General features: G+C 36.5%; 1 protein-coding gene across 1 annotated transcript in view; it reads left to right on the forward strand.

The window, feature by feature from the left end:
• Positions 1-22,371, forward strand: part of RSBN1 (round spermatid basic protein 1) — a 47,051-nt gene extending 24,680 nt beyond the window's left edge. Inside the window, exons 3-7 of the mRNA XM_019457886.2 lie at positions 8,246-8,383; positions 8,700-8,842; positions 15,578-15,745; positions 16,980-17,088; positions 17,722-22,371. Coding sequence (XP_019313431.1) covers positions 8,246-8,383; positions 8,700-8,842; positions 15,578-15,745; positions 16,980-17,088; positions 17,722-18,192 — 1,029 coding nt within the window. The 3' untranslated portion in view covers positions 18,193-22,371. The remainder of the gene's footprint in view (positions 1-8,245; positions 8,384-8,699; positions 8,843-15,577; positions 15,746-16,979; positions 17,089-17,721) is intronic.
• Positions 22,372-22,565: the final 194 nt, after the last annotated feature.

A 22,565-nucleotide genomic window follows, 5' to 3' on the forward strand; every position in this document is an offset into this window, starting at 1 on the left:
ACAGAGCCCGACGTGGGGCTGAGCTCATGAACTGTGAGATCATGACCTGAGCTGAAGTTGGACACTTAACCCATGCGCCCCTCCATTTTTCATCTTCATCTTACTGAAGTCTCAGCAACATTTTGACCAAACCTCTTCAAATATTTTCTTATTTTGACTTTCATTATTTTGTGCTGTCTTGGTTTTCTTCTTCTCTGACCATTTGACAACTCCTTTATGTTCTTTTTTTTGTCAGCTTTTTTTTTTTTTAATTGTATCTTTCCAAGACCCCTACTGTTTGAATTCTTTATATTTTCTGTGCCAGTGATAAGATTTATATCCTCAGTCTAAATCACTTGATTTCAGACCCAGCTTCCTTCTTGACATACGCACTTGGGCATTTTAGAGGTATTTGGTATTAGTTCCTATTGCTCCTGTAACAAATTACCATAAACATAATGCCTTAAAACAATACAAATTTATAGCTTTTTACAGTTCTGAAGGCTCTGAAGGAGAATCTGGGTTTTGTTTGTTTTTTGCTTATTTTAGCTTCTAGTAGTCTTCTGTATTACCTGGTTCGTGGCCTCTTCCTCCATCTTCAAAGTGCATCATTCCACTCTCAGGTTCCATCATCGCATTGTCTTCTTTTCTCTGCAGTCAATTCTCCCTGTGCTTCCTTATAAGAAATAAGGACGCCTGTGGTTATATTTAGGGCTCACCTGGGTAGACTAGGCCACTCTCCCCATTTCAGGATTCTTAATTTATTTACAGCTGCAAAGTTCTTTTGCCATATAAGGTAACGTTCACAGGTTCCAGGGATTAGGACCTGGATGTCTTTGGAACCCGTTATTCAGCCCACCACACATTTGAAGCTCTTCATGTTCAAGACTGAAGACCTCACCTTCCCACCCAAAGAGTGGTTTCTCTATTGGGTTGCAAAGGGCAGAGCTGGGGAGACATCTTTGACAGTCACTTCTTTGCTGTGTCATATCTAGTGTGTCTCCAAGTTCTGACAATTTTATGTCCTGAATATTTTTTCAGATCCTTTTTCTTTACTTTTTTCTAATCAGCTCCACTGTTACTAGTTTAGTTTATTGTTTATTTGGAATAGTACAGAAGTGTAACTGGTTTCTTTCAGTAACCCTCTGAGAAAATGAAACAGAAACAAAAACACCAAGCCCCCTCTGCCCTGAAAAGATAAATCGATAACTTTCCTGTTACTACTTTAGATCCTTCAGTGATTTCCCAAAACCTTTAGTGTAGGCTTCAAGGCTCTGCGTGATCCAGCTATAGCTCATTTGTCCAGTCTCATCTTTATTTTTTTCTTTTCCTTTCTGTGTTTAGCATCGTTAGCTTTCTTCATTGGAAAGGGCAACTCTTAAGGGATTTTGTTGCCTTTAAACTTGTTTTACAGATTTTAGCTCAATGTGACTTTGAGGAACACTTTGTTCTCTAGATCAGGATCCTTTGTTCTCTTTCACAGTGTTTTTATTCGTTCCATTCTGAGGACTTGTCACAGTTTATAATTAGATATTTGTTTAGATTACTGTTTGCCTCTCCCTATTAGACTGTAAACTTCCAGGGGCCAAGAGTGGGTCTGGTTTGCTATATCTATATTTAGGACAGTGTCTGACATGTTATAAACAGTAAACTTTTATTCAATGAGTGATATCAATTTTCCTATGATTCCTGTTTTTTATTTATATGAGTCCACTCTTCTACTTCAATCTTAAGTTAAATACTTTTTCTTTTTTTAATGTTTATTTGAGAGAGAGAGAGAATGTGTGCATGTGCGCGCAAGTCGGGGAGGGGCAGAGAGAGAGGGAGACACAGAATCTGAAGCAGGTTCCAGCCTCTGAGCTGTCTGCACAGAGCTTGTCACAGTGCTTGAACCCATAAACCGCGAGATCATGACCTGAGCCCAAGTCGGTCACTTAACCGACTGAGCCGCCCAGGCGTCCTAGTTACAGATTTTTAAAAGCTCAGAGCAGGAGCTAATACTCTGGATGTCATCTGTTTAGTACAGAGTATTGTCTCCCTTAGTATGCAAAGTAAGGGCGTATGTTGTGGGTTTGGTTCCAGACCACCATAATAAAGCAAGGGAAATGAATGTTTTGATTTCCCAGTGTATACAAAAGTTATGTTTGCACTGTACTGTAGTCTATTAAGTATGTAATAGCAATATGTCTAAAGAAACAATGTACATACTTTAATTTAAAAATACTCTATTGCCAAAAAATGCTAACTGCCGTCATCTGTGCTTTCGGCAAGTCGTAATCTTTTTGCTGGCAATGGGTCTTGATGTGGATGGCTGCTGATTGATCAGAGTGGTAGTTGCTAAAGGTTGGGTGGCTGGCAATTTCTTGAGACAGCAGTGAAGTTTGCCACATTGATTGACTCTCTCTTTCACAAACAATATCTTTGTGCCATGTGATGCTGTTTGATAGCATTTTACCCACAGTAGAGCTTCTGTCAAAATTGGAGTCTAACTTCTCAAACCCTGCTGCTGCTTTATCAGCTAAGTTTCTGGAACATTTTAAATCCTTGTCGTCATTTTGACAGTCTGCACAGCATCTTCACCAGTAGCAGATAACATCTTAAGAAACCACTGTCTTTGCTCATCCATCAGAAGCAGCTCCTCATCCATTCAAGTTTGATCATGAGATTGCAGCCATTCAGTCCCATCTTCAGGCTCTGCTTCTAATTCTAGTTCACTTGCTGTTTTCACCACATCCACAGCTACTTCCTCCACCGAAATCTGGAACCCCTCAAAATCATCCATGACGACTGGATTCAACTTATTCCAAATTCCTGTTAATATTGTATTTTTACCTTTTCGTATGAATCACTAATCTTCCTTTTTTTTTTAATTTATTTTGAGAGAGAGCATGTGCACGTGAGCAAGCAGGGGAGGGGCAAAGAGAGAGAGGGAGAGAGAGAGAAGCCCAGTCAGGCTCCACGCTGTCAGTGTAGAGCACGACGGGGGGCTTGATCTCATGAATCTTGAGATCATGACCTGAGCCGAAATCAAGAGTCAGATGCTTAACTGACTGAGCTGCCCAGACACCTCATGAATGTTCTTAATGGCATCTAGCAACGGTGAGGCCTTTCCAGGCTTTCCATTTACTTTGCCCAGGTCCATCAGAGGAATCACTATCTGTAGTGGCTACATAGCCTTACAAAATGTTTTTTTTTTTTTGTTTTTTTTTTTTTTTTAATAATAAGACTTGAAAATTGAAATGACTCCTTGATCCATGGACTGCGGAATAGATGTTGTGTTAGAAGGCATGAAAACAATATTTATCTCATTGTACATCTCCGTTAGAGAACTCTTGGGTAGCCAGGTACATTGTCAGTGAGCAGTAATATTTTGAAAGGTATCTTTTTTTCTGAGCAGTAGGTCTCAACAGTGGGCTTAAAATATTCAGTAAACCATTATAAGCAGATGTGCTGTCATCCAGGCTTTGTGTTTCATTTATAGAGCACAGGCAGAATAGATTTAGGGTAGTTTTCAAGGGCCCTACGATTTTTGGAATGGTAAATGAGCTTTGGTTTCAACTTAGAGTCACCAGCTGCATTACCCTCTCATAAGAGAGTCAGCCTATCCCTTGAAGCTTAGAAGCCAGTCACTGACTTCTCTAGCTATGAGAGTCCTAGATGGCATCTTCTTTCAATATAAGGCTATTTTGTGTACATTGAAAATCTGTTATTTACTGTAGCCACCTTCATTAATTGTCTTTGCTGGATCTTCTGGATAAACTTGCTGCATCTTCTACATCGGCACTTGCTGCTTCACCATGTGCTTTTCTATTACGAAGATGACCTTTTTCCTTAAATCTCATGAACCAGCCTCCTCCTGCAGCTTCCTTAAGTCTCTTATCCTTCACAGAATTGATAAGAGTTGGCCTTTGCTCTGAGTTAGGCTGTGGCTTAAAGGAATGTTGTCTGGTTTGATCTTTTATCCAGACCACTAAAACTTCCACTGTATCAGCAGTAAAGCTCTCTTTCTTATCATTTGTGTGTTGCACTGTAGCAGCACTTTTAATTTCCTTCCAAAAATTTTCCTTTATTCACAACTTGGCTGTTTGGTATAAGAGGCCTAATTTTTGGCCTGTCTTGGTTTTTGACCTGCCTTCCTAACTGAGCTTAATAATGTCTAGCTCTTGAGGGTGCTTAGGTGGCTCAGTTGGTTGAGTGTCCGACTTTGGCTCAGGTCATGAATTCACAGTTCTGTGGGTTTGAACTGTCAGGCTCTGTGCTGACAGCATGGAGCCTGCTTCGAATTCTGTCCCCTCTCTCTCTCTGCCCCTTCCCTGCTCACACGGTCTCTCTCTCTCTCAAAAAAAAATTAAAATAATAATAATCTCTTGCTGTTGATTTAAAATGAGAGACCTGTGACCCTTCCTTTCACTTAAACACTTAAAGGCCATTGTAGAGTCATTAAATGAACTAATTGTAGTTTTGTTGTGTCTCAGGGAATAAGGCCTAAGCCTGAGGAGAAGAGAGAGGGATGGGGGCAATAGCTGATCAGTAAAGCAGAACACACACAATATAGATTGTTCACTGTCTTGTGTGGTGTGGTTCGTAGTGCCTCAAAACAATTATAGTAATGACATCAAAGAGCATTGATCATAGATCATCATAACAAATAAAATAATAATGAAAAAGTTTGAAATACCGTGAGAATTACAAAAAATTTGCTTACAAAGTGAGCAAATGTTAGAAAAGTGGTGCTGATAGGCTTACTCTTGGCAGGGTTGCCTCAGACTTTCAATTTGTAAAAAGTCAATTATCTATGAAGCATAATATCTGTGAAATGCAGTAAAGTGAAGTGCAATAAAATGATGTGTGCTAGTATACAAGATCTAAGGCCACCATAACAAAGAGATGTCACATACAGTGGCTGGAACAAAATAAAAGTTTCTCTGGAGTAATAAATCCAGAGGTTAAGCAACTCTGTTCTGTTACATTATGTCACCCAGGATTCTCCTTTCCTTTTAAGTTTTGCCAGTCCCTTTGGTTGTGTTGTCTGCATAGTTGAACCTGGCTCTCAAGACAGAAAGAGGGAATAGAGAGCTGCTTACTTATAAAGGCATGCTCTGGAAATTACATATGTAACTTGTACTAAGATCTCATTGGCCAGAACTTGGTTCCAGGCCACACTTGGCTGCCGAGGAGCCTAGCTCATTGGCTATATGCCCAGGAAGTTCTTTTTCTAAAAAGAAGAAGGGTAGAATTAGTAGTTTGTTTGGCATAGGTGTCACACAGTTGGTACATGTTGAATTTCTGGTCATAAATGCTGTCCATCTTCTAACTTGTGCACTTAATTATTTAAATGCTTTATAAACATTAGCATTTATGAACATTTTTACATCAGTGATACACCGTTCATCAGCTTTACTACTTTTTTTTTTTTGCCACAGTTTAATGGCTGGTTTTTATATCCTTTCTAGCCACAGGATAAATTATAAGTTTATAATATTACATTTTTTATATAAAAAATAATTCAAATCCCTATTTTTAGGTTTACTTCCTTTCTCTTTCCAAATAGGAAAGGATGCTTATATTTACTCATGTCACATATTAATTATCCTAGGTGTTTGCATTTTAAGTTGTCTTCAAGTTCATTGCTATTGATTTAATGGGATTAAATTAGGTAAACTTCAAACACTGTGATATAAAAATATTCAGTCTTACTTTGTGTGTAATGTGAATTCCTTCAATTAATAATGCATTAAGAGTTGCATAATCTCCAAGCTAGCAAAAGTGGCACATAGCAGTGTGCTTTTTCAGGATTAGTTTTGAGTTCTGTAAGCTTTAAATTGTAATGTGTCTTTATCGTAGTTCTTACATAAAATGCCCCTATTCTGTATATTTGAAAGCCTTTCTTGGTAAAGGAATTTCTGGTAATTGGGAATAGTTGGTGGGGGTGTTGTAGGGAGACTGATATTTATTACTCCTGAAAGCATGCGATTCCTAGAACTGGTACTGAAGGTTAGTAAATCTCCGTTAGTTGTTTTAGGGTGCTTGGCTAAGAAAAGTTAGAATAATGCTTAGAAAGCTTCCCTACTTCTCCTTTATCTGCATCCCGTGATCATCTTCTTTCCCAATCTGCCCCCTCTGACTTTTCATAGCATGACGATCATACAAATGATGGGAAGGTAACTCATACAAATAGATATGGAAAGAAAGTAATTTTGTCCTGGGCAGTTGCTGCTTAATGATCATATAAGGTGATTTTCGGAAAGATTTGTAAGGAGTTAAGAAATCCCCGATATTTGAGTATAGGATCTAAGCCCTTTTTTTGTTGTTGTTGTTTGTATTGTGTATGTATAGGGGTGCTATTAAATTGTCTACAGAAAAAAATAGTGGGTTCTGAAAATGTTGCTGAAGAACTAATAGTAAAGAATTGTGTAAAAAATGCTAGATGGTCTGGGGTGCCTGGGTGGCTCAGTTGGTTGAGCATCCGACTTCAGCGCAGGTCATGATCTCACAGTACAAGGGTTCGAGCCCCATGTTGGATTCTGTGCTGACAGTTCAGAGCCTGGAACCTGCTTCAAATCTGTGTCTCCCTCTCTCTCTGCCCCTCCCCCACTCACACTGTCTCTCTCAAAAATAAACAAACATTAAAAAAGTTAAAAAAAAAAACTGGATGGTCATTTATGCCTTGTATTGAGGCAAAAGGATATTTAAAACAATCCCAATTGATTCTTAGTTTTTTTTTTTTTAATGTTCAATAGTGACCTGCCTTATAAAGGTACAACTGTATATTAGGCCTTTCAATCTAATCTGCACCATAACTAAGATAGTGAATGTTTGGTTACTGATCCAAGGTGGAAAGTCTGCTTAGAATTCAGCATTTTTAGTTTAGTCATTTGTATGCATGGATCTGTCTTTATCCTTGAGAAACATTTTACTTATTTATTTCTTTGTTTATTTTTAAGTTTATTTGTTTATTTTGAGAGAGAGGGTGCAGGGAAGGGGCAGAGAGAGAGAATCCCAAGCAGGCTCTGCACTATTAGTGGGTTCGAATCCATGAACTGTGAGATCATGACCTGAGCTGAAACCAGGTTGGACACTTAACCAGCTGAGCCACCTAGGTGCCCTGAGAAACATTCATTTTAAATTGGAGGTGGGAAGGGGCACCTGGGTGGCCTTAGTCGGTTAAGTGTCTGACTTGGTTTCACTAACTATGATCTCATAGTTAGTGGGTTCGAGCCCCACATTGGGCTCTGTGCTGACAGGTCAGAGCCTGGAGCCTGCTTTGGATTCTGTGTCTTCCTCTCTCTCTGCCTAAGAAAATACAAGAAGTGACATAGAAGAATAATATCAGATTGTATCAAATCAATTGGTAGGTTCCGTTAAAATTTTTTTTAAAGTTTAAATTCCAATTAGTTATCATACAGTGTAATACTAGTTTCAGGTGTATTAGTAGATTCCATTTGAATGCTTGGATTCTCTGGGCTACAAATTGGTATAAAATATGCCCTAAATTCACTAGAGAGTTGATGTAAAGAAAGTGTCTCTGTGTTTCAGAAAAGGAAAAGATCATGAAGGGTGATCAGGAAGGCTTCCAGAAAAAAAGAACTGATCTTTGAAAGATAAGATTTGGGTTGACAGAAAAGAGGACATTCCAAGTAGGGCATATTTAAGAGAAAAATCATTGTAGGTAGAAGGAAGTTTGGCATAAGTTGGGTAGACAAAAAGATCAGTTTGCCTAGGGTAGAGGATCTTACATGCAAGTAACTGGGAGGGAGATTGGGTTTGATAACAGCCTGGTATCTTGCCTGATACGAAGGTTTTCACTAGGGAATACAAAATGGATATGGAAGATTAATCTGACCGTGGTCTCTCTCTCTCTCTCTCTTTTTTTTTTTTTTTTAATTTTCTCTGCCCTGCCAGTTTTACTTTTTATTTGCCGATTTTTTTCTTTCCAAAATAAAGATCAGTTTAGAGTGTTTTCAAAGTATAAAAAATCATTCTCAGAGAAGTTTAAGTGTATCTTAATGTCTTCAATGTTTCTTTGAGATGTTGGGATCATAGACTAACTTGCTCTTTGAAATTTCTGTTTGTGGCACTTACCATATTAATGTGTCAGTGTGCGAGAGCATCTTTCTGTAACTATGGGCTTTATCCAAGGTACAGACTGTTGAGTTCATAGTATGTAAAAGAAATAGCAACATTGGAAACAATACTGTTTTATAATTCTTTAATTATATTATAGTGTACTTCAGTCCTTTATCCTCCCTCTTTCGTTTTATCTCAGGTCAACAGGACATACTGCTGTGGCACCTACCGAGCAGGTCCCATGCGGCAGATAAGTCTTGTTGGAGCAGTAGATGAAGAAGTTGGTGATTATTTCCCAGAGTTCCTTGATATGTTAGAAGAATCACCATTTCTGAAAGTGAGTGTTAATTCCAATTATTAGAGTTCTGATCATTATTTAAGTGGGCACTTTCTGTGAAAACAATGTTAAGTTAATTTTGTCTAGTAAAATTACATTTTATCTAGTGTTTTGAATAGGAATGTTTAAAAAAATTGGTTCGGAATAATTAACTTCAATGATTCTTTTTTACATATAAATTACTATCTAATATAGCATTTATTCATGTACATACACAAAATCAACTTCCTAGAGCTTTATTTTGGGTGGTAGTGGGATTAACTTGTAAATAGTCAAAAAGATTTTTTTTAACGTGACTCATTTATCTGACTTCTAGATGACTTTGCCCTGGGGTACACTTTCCAGCCTCCGACTCCAGTGTAGGTCCCAGAGTGATGATGGGCCTATCATGTGGGTTAGGCCAGGAGAGCAGATGATCCCTACAGCAGATATGCCAAAGTCACCCTTCAAAAGACGACGGTAAACATTTATTTTTCCCAAATAAGCAAAAGCACTTTTTAAAAATTTGGTTGCTAATAAAAATGATTGAGACCTGAACACAGTTTGAAAACCATTTTAAGAGCTATCTTAAATAAGTCTTTAGTGGTCAGTTTCTTAGTCCAGCCTTCTCATTAGTCACCAGAGTGAGGCATACTTCTAAAAAACAACTTTAATTTTTGCCTGTTTTCTTAAAACCTGGGTCCTAACTGCCTACAAGGTGAAAGTCCAAACTTCTTTGTGTGGTCTACAAGGATCTTTCATAATCTGGCCCCAAAAGTTCTTCTAGCTAGATCAGTTTATAGTTACTCTAGCCATGCAGAGTTCACTTTTCAAACCGTGGTCTTTGACAACTCTGTGCTTTTGCACTGTTCTTTTTATTTGGAATGGCTTCTCCCCCATTTTCCTTTCTACCTGACAGGCGCTTAATAAGTTTCAAAACTAAACTTAGATGTCACTTCCTTTGTGAAGCATAGACAATTAATTGTTCCCTTCTCTGTGCTCACACATCATTCTTCATTAATGATCTGTTTACATGTTTTTGGTTTTTACTAAATTTTGAGCTCTGAGGACAGTGACTATGTTTTATTCTTCTCAATCTCCATGGCACATAAGCAGGTGATCAGTCTTTGCTGAATGAAACCAGTAATGTATATCTCCTATAGTAATTCATACTGGGCTAACATATTTTGTGTTTCAGACACTTAAAACAAATGTAGATTAACTTATTCTGGTACTGTGAAAAATCTAATGAGACTGAAAATGATTCATATTTGTTTCGACTATGGAAATAGCAACTCCAGATAAGTACCCAGAAGTGCATTTTAATAGACTAGTGTAGACCTTACCTTAAAGCTCCCAGGGGAATGATGCTAAGGCTAAGTATGGAATAACCTTAGGTACTTGAGATACTGTGCGAAAGTATTTTGTAAAAACTATATGTGAATGCAAGGTGATGAAAGGGTAGAACTTGGAGTAAACTAAAACTTCTGCACATTGCTAGACCACAGCAGGTTTTGTACATCATGATGATGAGTCTTGAAATTCTAAATTCTTAAGTACTGTATGTATACAGTACTGTGATCTTTCCAAAAAGGAAGCGACCACTGTTTGTTTCTTGATTATTACAAACTTTTAGAAAAATCAGATAATAGTAAAACAAAGGCAAAATGTACCCATAATCCCACCCATTGAGGCATAGCAGCCTTTCAGATTTTAGTTTGTTATACTCATAAACTTTATACACAAATGAGCTTATTCTTCATGTGATGTTTACTTTTAAACTTGGTTTTTTTAATCCCTTAAGTTTATGTGTTCTATTAGATGCACTTATATCATCATTTCTAAATGACTACTTTGTTCTCACTGAGTGGTTGTATCAGAATTTATTTAACCAGTTCTTTTTTAGTGTAAATTTTTTGACAAACCTGACAGTGGTATGCTGGAGCCAGCTCACAGGGCCATTATTAGCCTCCCTGTTCCACATAGAATGAGGTCACATTAGTTGCTTGAAATTGGACATGTTGGGAGTATTTATACCACAGAAATAAGCAAATCAGCTGCAGTCAGCCATCTTCCCCCAACGCCGGTTGTTTGGAAATGTATAACACATCACTGATTGTGGGGTACCTATGGCTGGCTTGTTGGCTGACTACATGGATGGCTGGTTGGTAGGGAGACACAGAATCCAAAGTAGGCGCCAGGCTGAGCTGTCAGCACAGAGCCTGACGCGGGGCTCAAACTCACAGACCGTGAGATCATGACCTGAACTGAAGTCGGACACTTAACTGACTGAGCCACCCAGGTGCCCCATTAACATTTTTTTAAATTTTGTTGATCTGACTGGGCAGAAATGTCTCATTTTAATTAGTTTTTCTTTGAGGGTTTGTGTTTCTTCTTTTGTGATTCCTTTTTCATTTTACCCATATTTCTACTAGGCTATTTTTTATTTAAAATTCTCTATAGGACTATTAACTATTTTTTTTAAATGTTGCACATTTTCCTCATTCTTTTTTAGCTTCAGTTTTATCTTTACTCAACCCCTCCCCCCTCAACCCCCCATTTATTTTTCCTTACAGAGATTTTTATATGTTGTCAGATCTGTCTTTTCCTCTGAGGTTTCTATCCTACTGGCAGGCTTAGAAATGCCTTTTCTCATTATTATAAAATATTCATCTATATTTTCTCCTAGTACTTTTGTGATTTCAATATTTACGTGTTTTACTTACATGGTATTGATTTCAGGACAGAGGGAGAGATTGATCATTTTTTCCAAGTAGTTAGGCACCTGTACCAACATCATTTGCTTAATAATTTATTTTTTCTCCACTAATATGAGGGGCTATCAAATTTTATTTTTATTGGGGTTAAATATTCTTAAGCAAAGTATCCAAAGGCACTTTGAATTAGAGTGAATAAATCAGAACTTAAAATGCTAACGTCATCTTTTTGTGTTAATGAGAATGCTCTATTGCTGAAGATAGTGAAATCACTGTGAGAAGTGTCGGGTGATCAAGGGCACTGCTAATGAAGATGGCCTTTGAATTTATGGACTTTAAAGAAATACATGCACAGGGTTTTAAAAAATCAAATAGTACGGTAGGGTTTGTAATGAAAAATCCTGGCCACCTTTCCCTCCAGATGCAGATACCTTTTTACCAGAGGCAAAAACCATTTCTGTTTTTAATGTCTTTTGTTTTAAGACTTTGGCAGGAAATTTGTCAATTTCTTGGTATGATAGATTAGGACTCCTTCCCTTCACCTTGTCTCCCAATAGTTAAATGACTCTCTACTTTCTTCCTCCTCCTTTCTACTTTTTGTCAGCTGCGCTTATGCATTGTTGAGGTTAATTCATATTGTGCTTTAAAGCCATAATTAGGTTTTATATGCTTTGTCAATAGGTGTATTCTAGGATTTGAAAACCAGTAAATGCCATTTATATTATGGGAAGGTAAGTTTATGCAGACCCAACCAATAGGCTAAAAAGTTACATTCTAAATTTCCAATGTTACTTATTACTCAAAGGGGTAATATACAAAAGAATCTTTCCTATATTTCACCTAGATACTGAAAATCATGCTACATTTTAAATAGTTTCATGTTTGGACTGTGCTTTTTTTTTGTTTTGTTTTAATCCGTTTTCCCTGCAGTTTCTGATTGCCCCTCTTTTGAAGGGGGACATACAGTTTTCTTGACCATATCCCTAATATCTTCTATTCTCTTTTTTGCTCCAAATACAATTCTTTCTTCTAGAATCACCCTTTCTCTATGGCTTTGACTTTGGCTATGGTTTTTGTTTTTGGTTTTTTTTTTTATAGTTGTTTTTGTTTTTTGTTTTTTTGAGAATGTTGATAGTTACCTTGCTTTCTGTGCTTTTGTCATATCCTCAAGAATCCAAAACTTTAATCATACTGTATGCTCTAACACATAACTTTTTTACCTGGAAACCTTTTGGAGCTCTGTGTTCTCTTCAATGTGAAAAGCTTTTTTCACAGTTATCAACGTAGGACCTCCCACTTAATGCATTTCTGTATTAACCTACAGTTAGTTGTCTTCCTGGGTTTATTTCCTTCTTTTGATTTAGCACATTCTCAAGTAACATTCTAAGAAAAGGAAGAAAAGGAATATTCTCAGAAATATTCTGAGTCATGATATGTCTGAAAATTCCTTTTTTTCTCATGAAATAGGATTGATAGCTTAACTGGATTCCAGAGGATGTATTTTCCCTTAAAACTTGTAGCTTACCACAGTGTTTTCTGGTATCTAATATTGTTTATGAGAAGTCTTAATGCCAATGTAATTTTTTTTTTTATAGGTAACTTATTTTCCTCTCTGAAAGCTTAATTTCACAATGATACATATTTGGGTCTTTCATTCTTATTATTATATTTAATCTTTCTTGTGATTTGATAGGTCCTAGAAAGATTCTCCTTTCATTTCTGGGAATTTTTCTTGCTTAACTGCTTTGGCAATCTCTTCATTTTCTGTTATTTCTTTCTGAAACTACTGTTGACGGAGTAACAGATCTCCCAGTTTGATTATCCTCATATTTCTTATTATCTGTTTGCTTTTGATTTGGGGACATTCACTCGACTTTTTTCTTTGGAATTCTTACATTTTAGCATGGTTTATTTTGGTCTTTGTCAGGCTGCTACAGGCTGTCTTCACATATTTGGTGATTTGTGGTTGACACATTCATATTTAGAAATAAAGCATTGGGCTTACCGGACGTTCTATTTATATTTCAGTGAGGCTTATGACTAGGTAGGCTTCACTTTAGAGTTAATAGGCATAGAATTGGACATGAAAGGGTATGGCCACATGCCAGAGGATTACATTAGTTCTATGAATATGGTAAGTTTAGTGTGTTTAGAGAACATGAAGGTTTTTTTTGTTTTTGTTTTTCTGAAAGTTTATCAGGATGCTTTTGGCTACAAGCAGCAAAAATTTGATTCAAACTGGTTCATAAAATATTATCTTATGTATTAAGAAGTCTAGAGAGCTTGGCTCTTGGCACCAAATATATATATATATGGTCAGTGATTCAGTACTTTCATCAAGGAATTGGGTCTTTTTCTCTGCTATCATGTTCTTTGCCTGGGCTTTGTACTCACAGTGGCTTTCTTTATGGTTGCTGGATGATTATTGTGGTCTAGGTATCACATATGGATCTAGTTATATGCAATAGAAGAAAAAAAGCATCTTTTCTTCTGTCATACAAGCTAGGAAACTTCCCAGAAGTCTCCTTAGCAAATTTCCTCTCTTACTGCTGGCCAGAGTCAGTTTGTGTCCATTTTTTTTTTTTTCAATATATGAAATTTATTGTCAAATTGGTTTCCATACAACACCCAGTGCTCATCCCAACAGGTGCCCTCCTCAATGCCCATCACCCACCCTGCCCTCCCTCCCACCCCCCATCAAGCCTCAGTTTGTTCTCAGTTTTTAAGAGTCTCTTATGCTTTGGCTCTCTCCCACTCTAACCTCTTTTTTTTTTCCCTTCCCCTCCCCCATGGGTTTCTGTTAAGTTTCTCAGTATCCACATAAGAGTGAAAACATATGGTATCTGTCTTTCTCTGTGTGGCTTATTTCACTTATCACACTCTCCAGTTCCATCCACGTTGCTACAAAGGGCCATATTTCATTCTTTCTCATTGCCATGTAGTACTCCATTGTGTATATAAACCACAATTTCTTTATCCATTCATCAGTTGATGGACATTTAGGCTCTTTCCATAATTTGGCTATTGTTGAGAGTGCTGCTATAAACATTGGGGTACAAGTGCCCCTATGCATCAGTACTCCTGTATCCCTTGGGTAAATTCCTAGCAGTGCTATTGCTGGGTCATAGGGTAGGTCTATTTTTAATTTTTTGAGGAACCTCCACACTGTTTTCCAGAGTGGCTGTACCAGTTTGCATTCCCACCGACAGTGCAAGAGGGTTCCCGTTTCTCCGCATCCTCTCCAGCATCTATAGTCTCCTGATTTGTTCATTTTGGCCACTCTGACTGGTGTGAGGTGATACCTGAGTGTGGTTTTGATTTGTATTTCCCTGATGAGGAGCGACGTTGAGCATCTTTGCATGTGTGTTTGTTCCATTTTTAAATCAGTTACTGGCAAGGGGCATGTGTTTGCCACAGTTTGTCAGGATTCATCAGGATCTACCTTTGAAACTTGTAAATGAGGTCACTTATGGGGCAGGAGCAGATACCTAATGAGAATCAGAGTTCTGTCAGGGAAATAAATAGGATAGATGGATGCTGAGTGGATCAACCATAGCATGGGGGTAGATGCCTGACCTCATTTCTACTCACAGGGGTGGTGGGTGACTGGTTTATTTGCAGAATTTCACTTTAATTCCCCCTTTCTCAGCCTTACTACATTTCTGTCTGTTAACATCATGATAATGGGCTTTTTTTTTTTTTTTTTTCTTTTTTGCACCTCTTAGTCTTCAAGGTCTTTTGGGCAGGCCAGCTGCCTTTTTAGTTGCTATTCCCTTCTAGTGTATTCTAGGCCTGTGGCTTTCTCTGCTTAGTTTTACTAGACACTTTTAATCATTTTCCATCTTCCAGAAATTTGTTGATATTGTTCATGCACTAATTCATTTCCTTTGTTGGTTCTTATTCATTCCTTTACTATCACCTTTAGATTATTATATTTAGAAATTCTTGAGCACATGAAAAAGCAGAAGATAATATACTAAAGTCTCATGTGGTCAATGTCAGCAGTTATCAACTCACAGCCAGTTATGTTTCATCTGTATTCTTATCCATTCGCCCATCTTCTCTCTCCCACCCCTACCATATTAGTTTGAAACCTTTTACTTTCATTTTAATGTGGAAGGAGATCATGTACATGCTCAGTTTTCCATCTTGAATCAAGTCTGTTTTGAGAATTAAGATGACTGAGGGTGAAGAAACATACAGCCTTGAACTTTGAATTGTGTTTCCTATTGCTTGAAAACTAAATTTTGTAAATTGTAACACTACATTTGAGCCAAATAAAAAATATAGCCTCTACATTATCATGACATCCCAAGAGAAGAAGGTAATGACATTGAGCATTACGGTATAGTGTGTTAAATGTTAATGATCAAAATCATGGAACCCTTATCAGTTCTGATCTTATTTAAAATTTGATATTTTAGCAGACTTTTTCACCTTACTGCTATTAATACTTTCCTCCCCTCCCCCCTTTACTTCACAACCAAATCAACTCCAGATCAATGAATGAAATTAAAAATCTCCAGTACCTACCTCGGACCAGTGAACCCCGTGAAGTCCTCTTTGAAGATAGGACAAGAGCTCATGCTGACCATGTAGGTCAGGGGTTTGACTGGCAGAGTACGGCTGCTGTTGGGGTTTTGAAAGCTGTACAGTTTGGTGAATGGTAAGTTAATGAAACTCAACTATAAGGTTGGTTAATGTTGTCTGAGAAAATGTGGACTCCATTTAAAAGTTTGGGGACTAATTTTTTTTTTAGAAATTGTGGTAAAATACCCATAACATGAAATTAAAATGAAAAATCTTTGCCATTTTAAGTGTACATTTCAGTGGTGTTAAGTATATTTACATTGTTGCAAAGCAGATTTTGAGAGCTTTTTTGTCTTGCAAAACTGTAACTCTGAAACCAGTAAACCTTAACCCCTTTTCTCCTCTCTCCCCAGCTCCTGGTAGCCTTCATTGTACTTACTGTTTCTATGAATTTGACTACTTTAAATACCTCGTATAAGTGGAATCACACAGTAGTTCTTTTGTGACTGGCTTATTTTAGTTAGCATAATATCTTCAGGGTTCATCCATATTATATCATGTGTCATAATTTCCTTCCTTTTTAACGCTGAGTAGTATTACATTATATGTATATGGCACATTTTGTTTATCTGGTTTCACTCATCAGCGGACACTTGGGTTGCTTCCACCTTTTGGCTGCTCTGAAAAAACATCTCTTCATGTCTCTGCTTTCAGTCTTTTGGGTATATCCCTGGAAGTGGAATTGCTGGATCATTTGATAATTCTATTTTTAATTTTTGGAGGAACTGCTATACTATTTTCCACAGTGGCTGCACCCTTTTACATTCAGTTGGAACCCAAAGCTCAGAGCATGGAATTTAGTTTGTCTAAAAACTGTTTTGTTTTTCATATTTATAACTTCGCGGCCTTCAGTATTACTATAGAGTTTGACCTTTTTTGGAAGCATAGTTCAATCACAGCTTGACAGTAAGTATTTCAAGTTAAAGATCATTCTGTCACCCCCCACCCCCACCCCCCCAGTTTGAAAACTGGAAGGTGTGATAGTTATGTGGCTGGTATGTTTTCTCTCCACTGTGTTCCATCCTGATGACATTACAGGGTGGTGAAAGGATGCAGTTGCAACTAGTTTAGAATGAAACTGTTTTTAGTCACTGCTGTTTTTTGTAACAACTAATCTAATTTTCATTTTTTTAAACAGCTTTATTGGTGTTTTATTTATTTTTTAAATGTTGCTTAAAGAAGCAAATGTATATTCCTGTGTGTCTATTTCTGTGCTAGTAGGAGCATTTCCAAGAATAGGAGAACTGAAATTTGTCATCATTTTCCGTTATGAGATGCAGGTTTCTGAAACTTAATTTTGTTAATCTTAGGAGTGACCAGCCTCGCATAACCAAAGATGTGATTTGTTTTCATGCTGAGGATTTTACTGATGTTGTACAGAGACTTCAGTTAGACCTTCATGAACCTCCAGTTTCCCAGGTGAAACTTTTGCTTTTTTATTATCTTTTGAGTGAGATAACAGAAAAAGGATCTATACGCAGTTTATTTTGCATTTGATCTTATAGTTGGATACATGGGATGGTAAATTTAATTTCAAGTGCTATTAAAAGCTGTGTGTGGAGAGTGTCAAAAATCATTAACACAGAGCTTCCCAAATAGAATGCTTGAGATCCCTTTAATCTTTGGGATACCCGGTTGGCCCAGATGGCCAGAGGGTCCGGACTGCTCAGTTCTGGCTGTAAAGAGTCTCAGCTGAGGACCCCCTGGAGTACTGTGTGCCCTCATCTATAAAAGGCAACATATAAATGTTGTCCTCAGTTGTGGCAAAGAATATGTTATTGATACTTAGCTGCACTTTGAAATACTTGTTTAAATGATTCCTTAGGCTATCCTGACTTGAACCTGTACTTTGTTATCAGAGAGGTAGTAAAATATGAGGAAAAATGTTTCCCAAGCATTACAGGCAATTTTAGAAAGTTGTCTGATACTTAGTATTGCCTGCCTTTAATTTGGCCCTACGACTATTTTCCTGTGCTAATTCTAATACTTTGTTTGACTGAATTACTACACTACATATTTTGAAGTCTCATGCAACTTTCCTTTTTTCTGCAGTGTGTACAGTGGGTGGATGAAGCTAAACTAAACCAAATGAGGCGGGAAGGCATTCGTTATGCTAGAATTCAGCTGTGTGACAATGATATTTACTTCATCCCTAGAAATGTCATTCATCAGTTCAAAACAGTGTCAGCAGTGTGCAGCTTAGCTTGGCATATAAGGCTTAAACAGTACCACCCTGTTGTGGAAGCCACTCAAAACACAGAAAGCGGTTCTAACATGGACTGTGATTTAACTGGAAAGCGAGAATTAGAAGTTGACTCCCAGTGTGTGAGGGTAAAAACTGAATCTGAAGAGACATGCAGAGAGATGCAGCTTTTGACGACTGCTTCATCGTCCTTCCCTTCATCAGAACTTAATCTACAGCAAGATCAGATGACTCCGCCTATTCCAGTTTTAAAGGTGGAAAGTAGACTGGACTCTGACCAGCAACACAATCTACAGGAACATTCGAGCACTCCTGTGTGATATGTACATATTCAAACACATTTTTTAACTTTTTTAAATTTTGATGTGAAGTTATAGTTTTATAACTGGCTTAAGTTAAGTTTTATTGGAGAAATCTTGCCTATAATTCTATAAAGAGAAATGACATTCCACAAATGTCAAGCATATCTTTTTTACACAGATTATGCAAAGTTAAGAGTTGTATCTTATCCCGTTAGTACAGTATGTAATAGTGGGTCTGCTGCTACTTTCTGTTTTAAGGTGTGAGGTAACAATTCAATCTCTTCTTCAAATCAAACTGAGAATTCTCTGGAATAACAGATTCTTATTTGGTAAATTATTCACTTCCCTTAATTTTATCTTGCCTCGTCTCTTGCCATATTTGCTGTTTTTATGATAGAAGGTCAGATTTATGCTTTAGTACTTGTGTCTTTATGGCACAGCTTCAATTTTCTACAGTAAAAATGGCATAGGTTGCAGGAGAGTGTTCCTGCATCTTGTACGTGGGCAAGTAAGTTCCAACCATAAAGAACAGGTAGTTTCTAAGGAAAATCCAGTGGCTCTCTGGTTTCTTAACAAAAGAGAAAGCACAGCACTTTCTGATCCAAACTGTCTTTTTTTTTGTATCTGTTATTTAAAGCCCAGTGGATATTTCAATTAAAAATATCTAAAGATGAATAGTCCTTGGTCATTCATTATCCATGGTTCATTAATCTCTTCTAGAAACATGGTAACTATGGAAGATAATTGGGTAAAAGAGATAATGTTGACATGATACTCTGTCGTTCTGCTACCTAGCATCCTCACACTTTGTGTGGATACTTTTGCTTCTTAAACTGATCATGAGTATCAAACCTAGAGAATGATATCAATCTTTCTGATGAGGCTGCCATATTTTGTGCATGAAACTTAGGAAAAACTTTTTTTGTCACTTGGCTTCAATCTTTTCATGATAAAGATCTGTTGAGACACTTTGATTCACAGTTTTAACTGGTGAATACTTGGGTTTATTTACTATTACTGGGTGTTGCTACAGTCTAATAACGATTATGGCACTAGACTTCATCCTAGAGTTTCAGGTAACCTAATGCTTAGTGCCTGAGTATTTAAAAATTTTTTTTCAAACAGGCACAGTTCATATAGCTAGTGTAGTCTTAACTTTCTATTATTTTAGAATGTTAACATGATACACATTTCACTTTCTCTTAGTTAATAATACAATAGGCCTTTTGTTCATTAAAGGAAGAGTATTCCCCACACCTAAGACCAGATTCTTGTATCTACCTGGTTATAGTGCAATTTGGAGATTTTTTTCCTGGAGGGTGAGATTTGGAATATTTACATTAACATAGGCAAAAAAAAAAAAAAAAAAAAAAAAAGATGCTGCTTTATTATGTCTGTCACCATGAAAACTTAGCTGCATCTTTTGAAATATCAAATATGAATTTTCTCTAAAATATTCTGAAATAGGCTAAATCTTATATAAATATTACTTTGTGCAATATTGTTGTGTAGTTTAAATGCATATTAGCAAAGTATAGAGGTCACTGTGTAAACCGATAGAAAAGTAACCATCAGCAAATACTGCAGTGATTAGTTAGAATCTGTATTATTCCTTATATATATGTATATGTATGTATTCTCTGTTACAAAGGATGAAGACAAATAGAGAAACATTTCAATGTAAACCATTTATGAATTGGAAGTGATGTTGGTTTTAGTTATCTTTGTAAATAAGGTAATTAGAATGGTATGAAAAGTAATGTGATTATTGCAGGGGTGTTTTAAAATCTTGGGTATAAATTCTAGGGTGAATTCTAGTTTATCAAGACTAGTTTTTAAAGGGACCTGCCTTTGAGGGTGTTTTTGTTATTTTGGAGGGGGGAGGGGTTAATCACAAAAGTATGTGGATTTAGGTTTTCTCTGTTTTTGTTTTTCTGTCCAGAAGAATTTCATAGAGCTTTACTAGGCTGTGCAAAGTAGAATTCTTCTCAGGCAACATTTGCTTTTTAAAATAATCATGAAGAACAAGGTTGTTAAAGCAAAAACTTTTTTTTTTTTTTTTTTTTTAATTTTTCTTGTCTTCCAAGATCCGATTTCCCCATCTCCCACTTGCCATCCAGCAGATGCCATCTGTCATCTAAGCTGGTCATTACTAATAAACAAGGAGACTGTCTCCTGACAGCCAGCACTGTGTATAATCACTCAGGAACCAGCGGATCTGCAAAGACCTACAATCAAAAGCAAATCCCCATTTTCCTTTTCCAAAACATTCTACCCTCACCTCCAATATAAACACGTGAAAAGAGTATACAAATGTTTAAAATCATGTACTAATAAATCCATTGTATGTTAGAATTGCAATAGAATGGAGAGAGAAACATTTAGCTAGTCATGTATCTGGAAACTGAATGTCCTATGTGAGTATTAGATTTAATAGCATGCTTTAAAGACTGATGAATATAAAAGCTCAAGTTTTGAGTTTATTACTGCTTTCAAAGTTGTATCCTAGTTTAGTGATACAAATGATTGCAACTTTTCTAAATCTTGAAATTATTTGGTTTGGTGGAGTGAGGCATGGAGCAATCTGGCGTCTTCTGATTTGTAAAGTAGTGATGGCAGTGAAGTTGTAACTGAAATTTAAGCTGATCTTCCTTTTTGGTATATTATCTGTTGTGCCAACTCTTTGAGGTTACTTGCAGAACGTGGCTGTAAGTTTGAGTATTTTGTGGAGCAGAGGGATATTTTAAAAATGTGCTTATGGAAAGGACCCGATAAATGAATATTCCTAACTTAGTAACTAGAATGATTTTATGGTATTCATAAATAAGGATAAAAGTCTTCCCCCTGCCCCAGAAGTCATTCTGTAATTACCAATATATGTTAGGAGTAGGATTAGGATGCAAAGAGGTATCCCAAATTCATAAAGCAATAATAATAAAAACCTACATATTAGTTTTCCCCTCCAAATTTTTAACTCTTTAAAAATGAATCCCTAAGCTTAATTGTACTTTTAATTTGCTTATTCAGTACTTAGGATTTGTTTCACTTAACTTTATCATTTTTAATTAAAATCTTGAAAGGTGCCCTTTCCCCTTGGAGACAGTTGGAATATCAGTTGACTAACATTACAAGCTCTTGTAGGGGGAAAATGGAGCTTGTTAAATAAAATCCTTTACCAAACCTTAGGAAAAGATGTCTTGCAACATCTTGCATCAGTCTTAATAGGCATAAAGTTCACACTTAATGCCTGGAGAAACTTTTGCTTATTGCCTTTCCCTCTATAAATAGTGTCTAGAATGAAAACTAATTTAGAAACAAGACTCAAAGATTCAAGAAAACCCTTAGTGAATATATTCTTGATCATTAATATTAGCCCATTATATTTTCATCTGTATTTGCCATTAAAAATTTATTTGCATTTATACTTTTAGGGTAATTGAGTTTGTGTCTTTCTAATACATCTATTTTATCATTGCTACAGGTTAAAAAAAAAAGAGCCTTTCACTAGTACATGGCAGAAGTTCATATTTCTAAGTTTTTTTTTTTTTTTAAACAAGTGTAGCTGTATTTATTGGTCATGCAGTAAGTAGAGGAAATGTACAAGACAAATGTTTTTCTTTACCACATAAGGGACCTATGCTCATCCTGAAAGTTTGTTGCTTTAAAAGCAAGTATCTCCATAAATATTATGGCCTTCCATTTTCTTCATAAATTTTTTATGATCCACTTGTGCATGTAGTTGAGACCACTGTCTCTTAATATAGCACTTTTCAATTCTCTAAAGAAATACTTATGTACTACTTCTATCACATGTTGTAAATTTTCATGTAATAGTGTTTTCTGTGACTAAACTCCATTTTGATTGGCAGCTAAGACTTTTTTTCCTGTGGCTTTAATTTATCTAAGAGGTCTTTGCATATAGATGAAATGTATAATTTGCCTGGCGGACTATTTGCGTTGTGTGGCCTTAGTTTGTTTATTGACATTAACGAGTGTTTTAAAAAGGTTTTTAATGAATAGTCTTAAATCTAAATTTGTGTGAATAATAATCCTTTTAACACAGTGCTTTTTTGTAGCTGTCTAAGTGTGTTAAATTGTTAAGCTATTTCTTTGTAAAATAGGACAATGGAATGCATAGAGGTTTTTTTTTCCCTGTAAAGTATTTTTTTAATAAACAAAAGTCTGATTTGTCCTTTACTTATGTTTCATGAGAAAATGAATAGTACGTGTGAATTCTAGCTACCTGAAACCTGTTTTTAAAGTATTAATCCTCCCACCTTGTTATGTCCCCATTAGTTTCTAGTATTTTAGAAAAAATCTTGTGACCTTCCTAAAAGAAAAGGTCATAGATAATGAGAAAATGCCGTCACATTGAGGTGCAGCTAGTTTGG

Source organism: Panthera pardus, unplaced genomic scaffold (assembly GCF_024362965.1).
Source record: "Panthera pardus isolate Hobbes unplaced genomic scaffold, ASM2436296v1 HiC_scaffold_11, whole genome shotgun sequence".
Classification (NCBI taxonomy): Eukaryota; Metazoa; Chordata; class Mammalia; order Carnivora; family Felidae; genus Panthera; species Panthera pardus.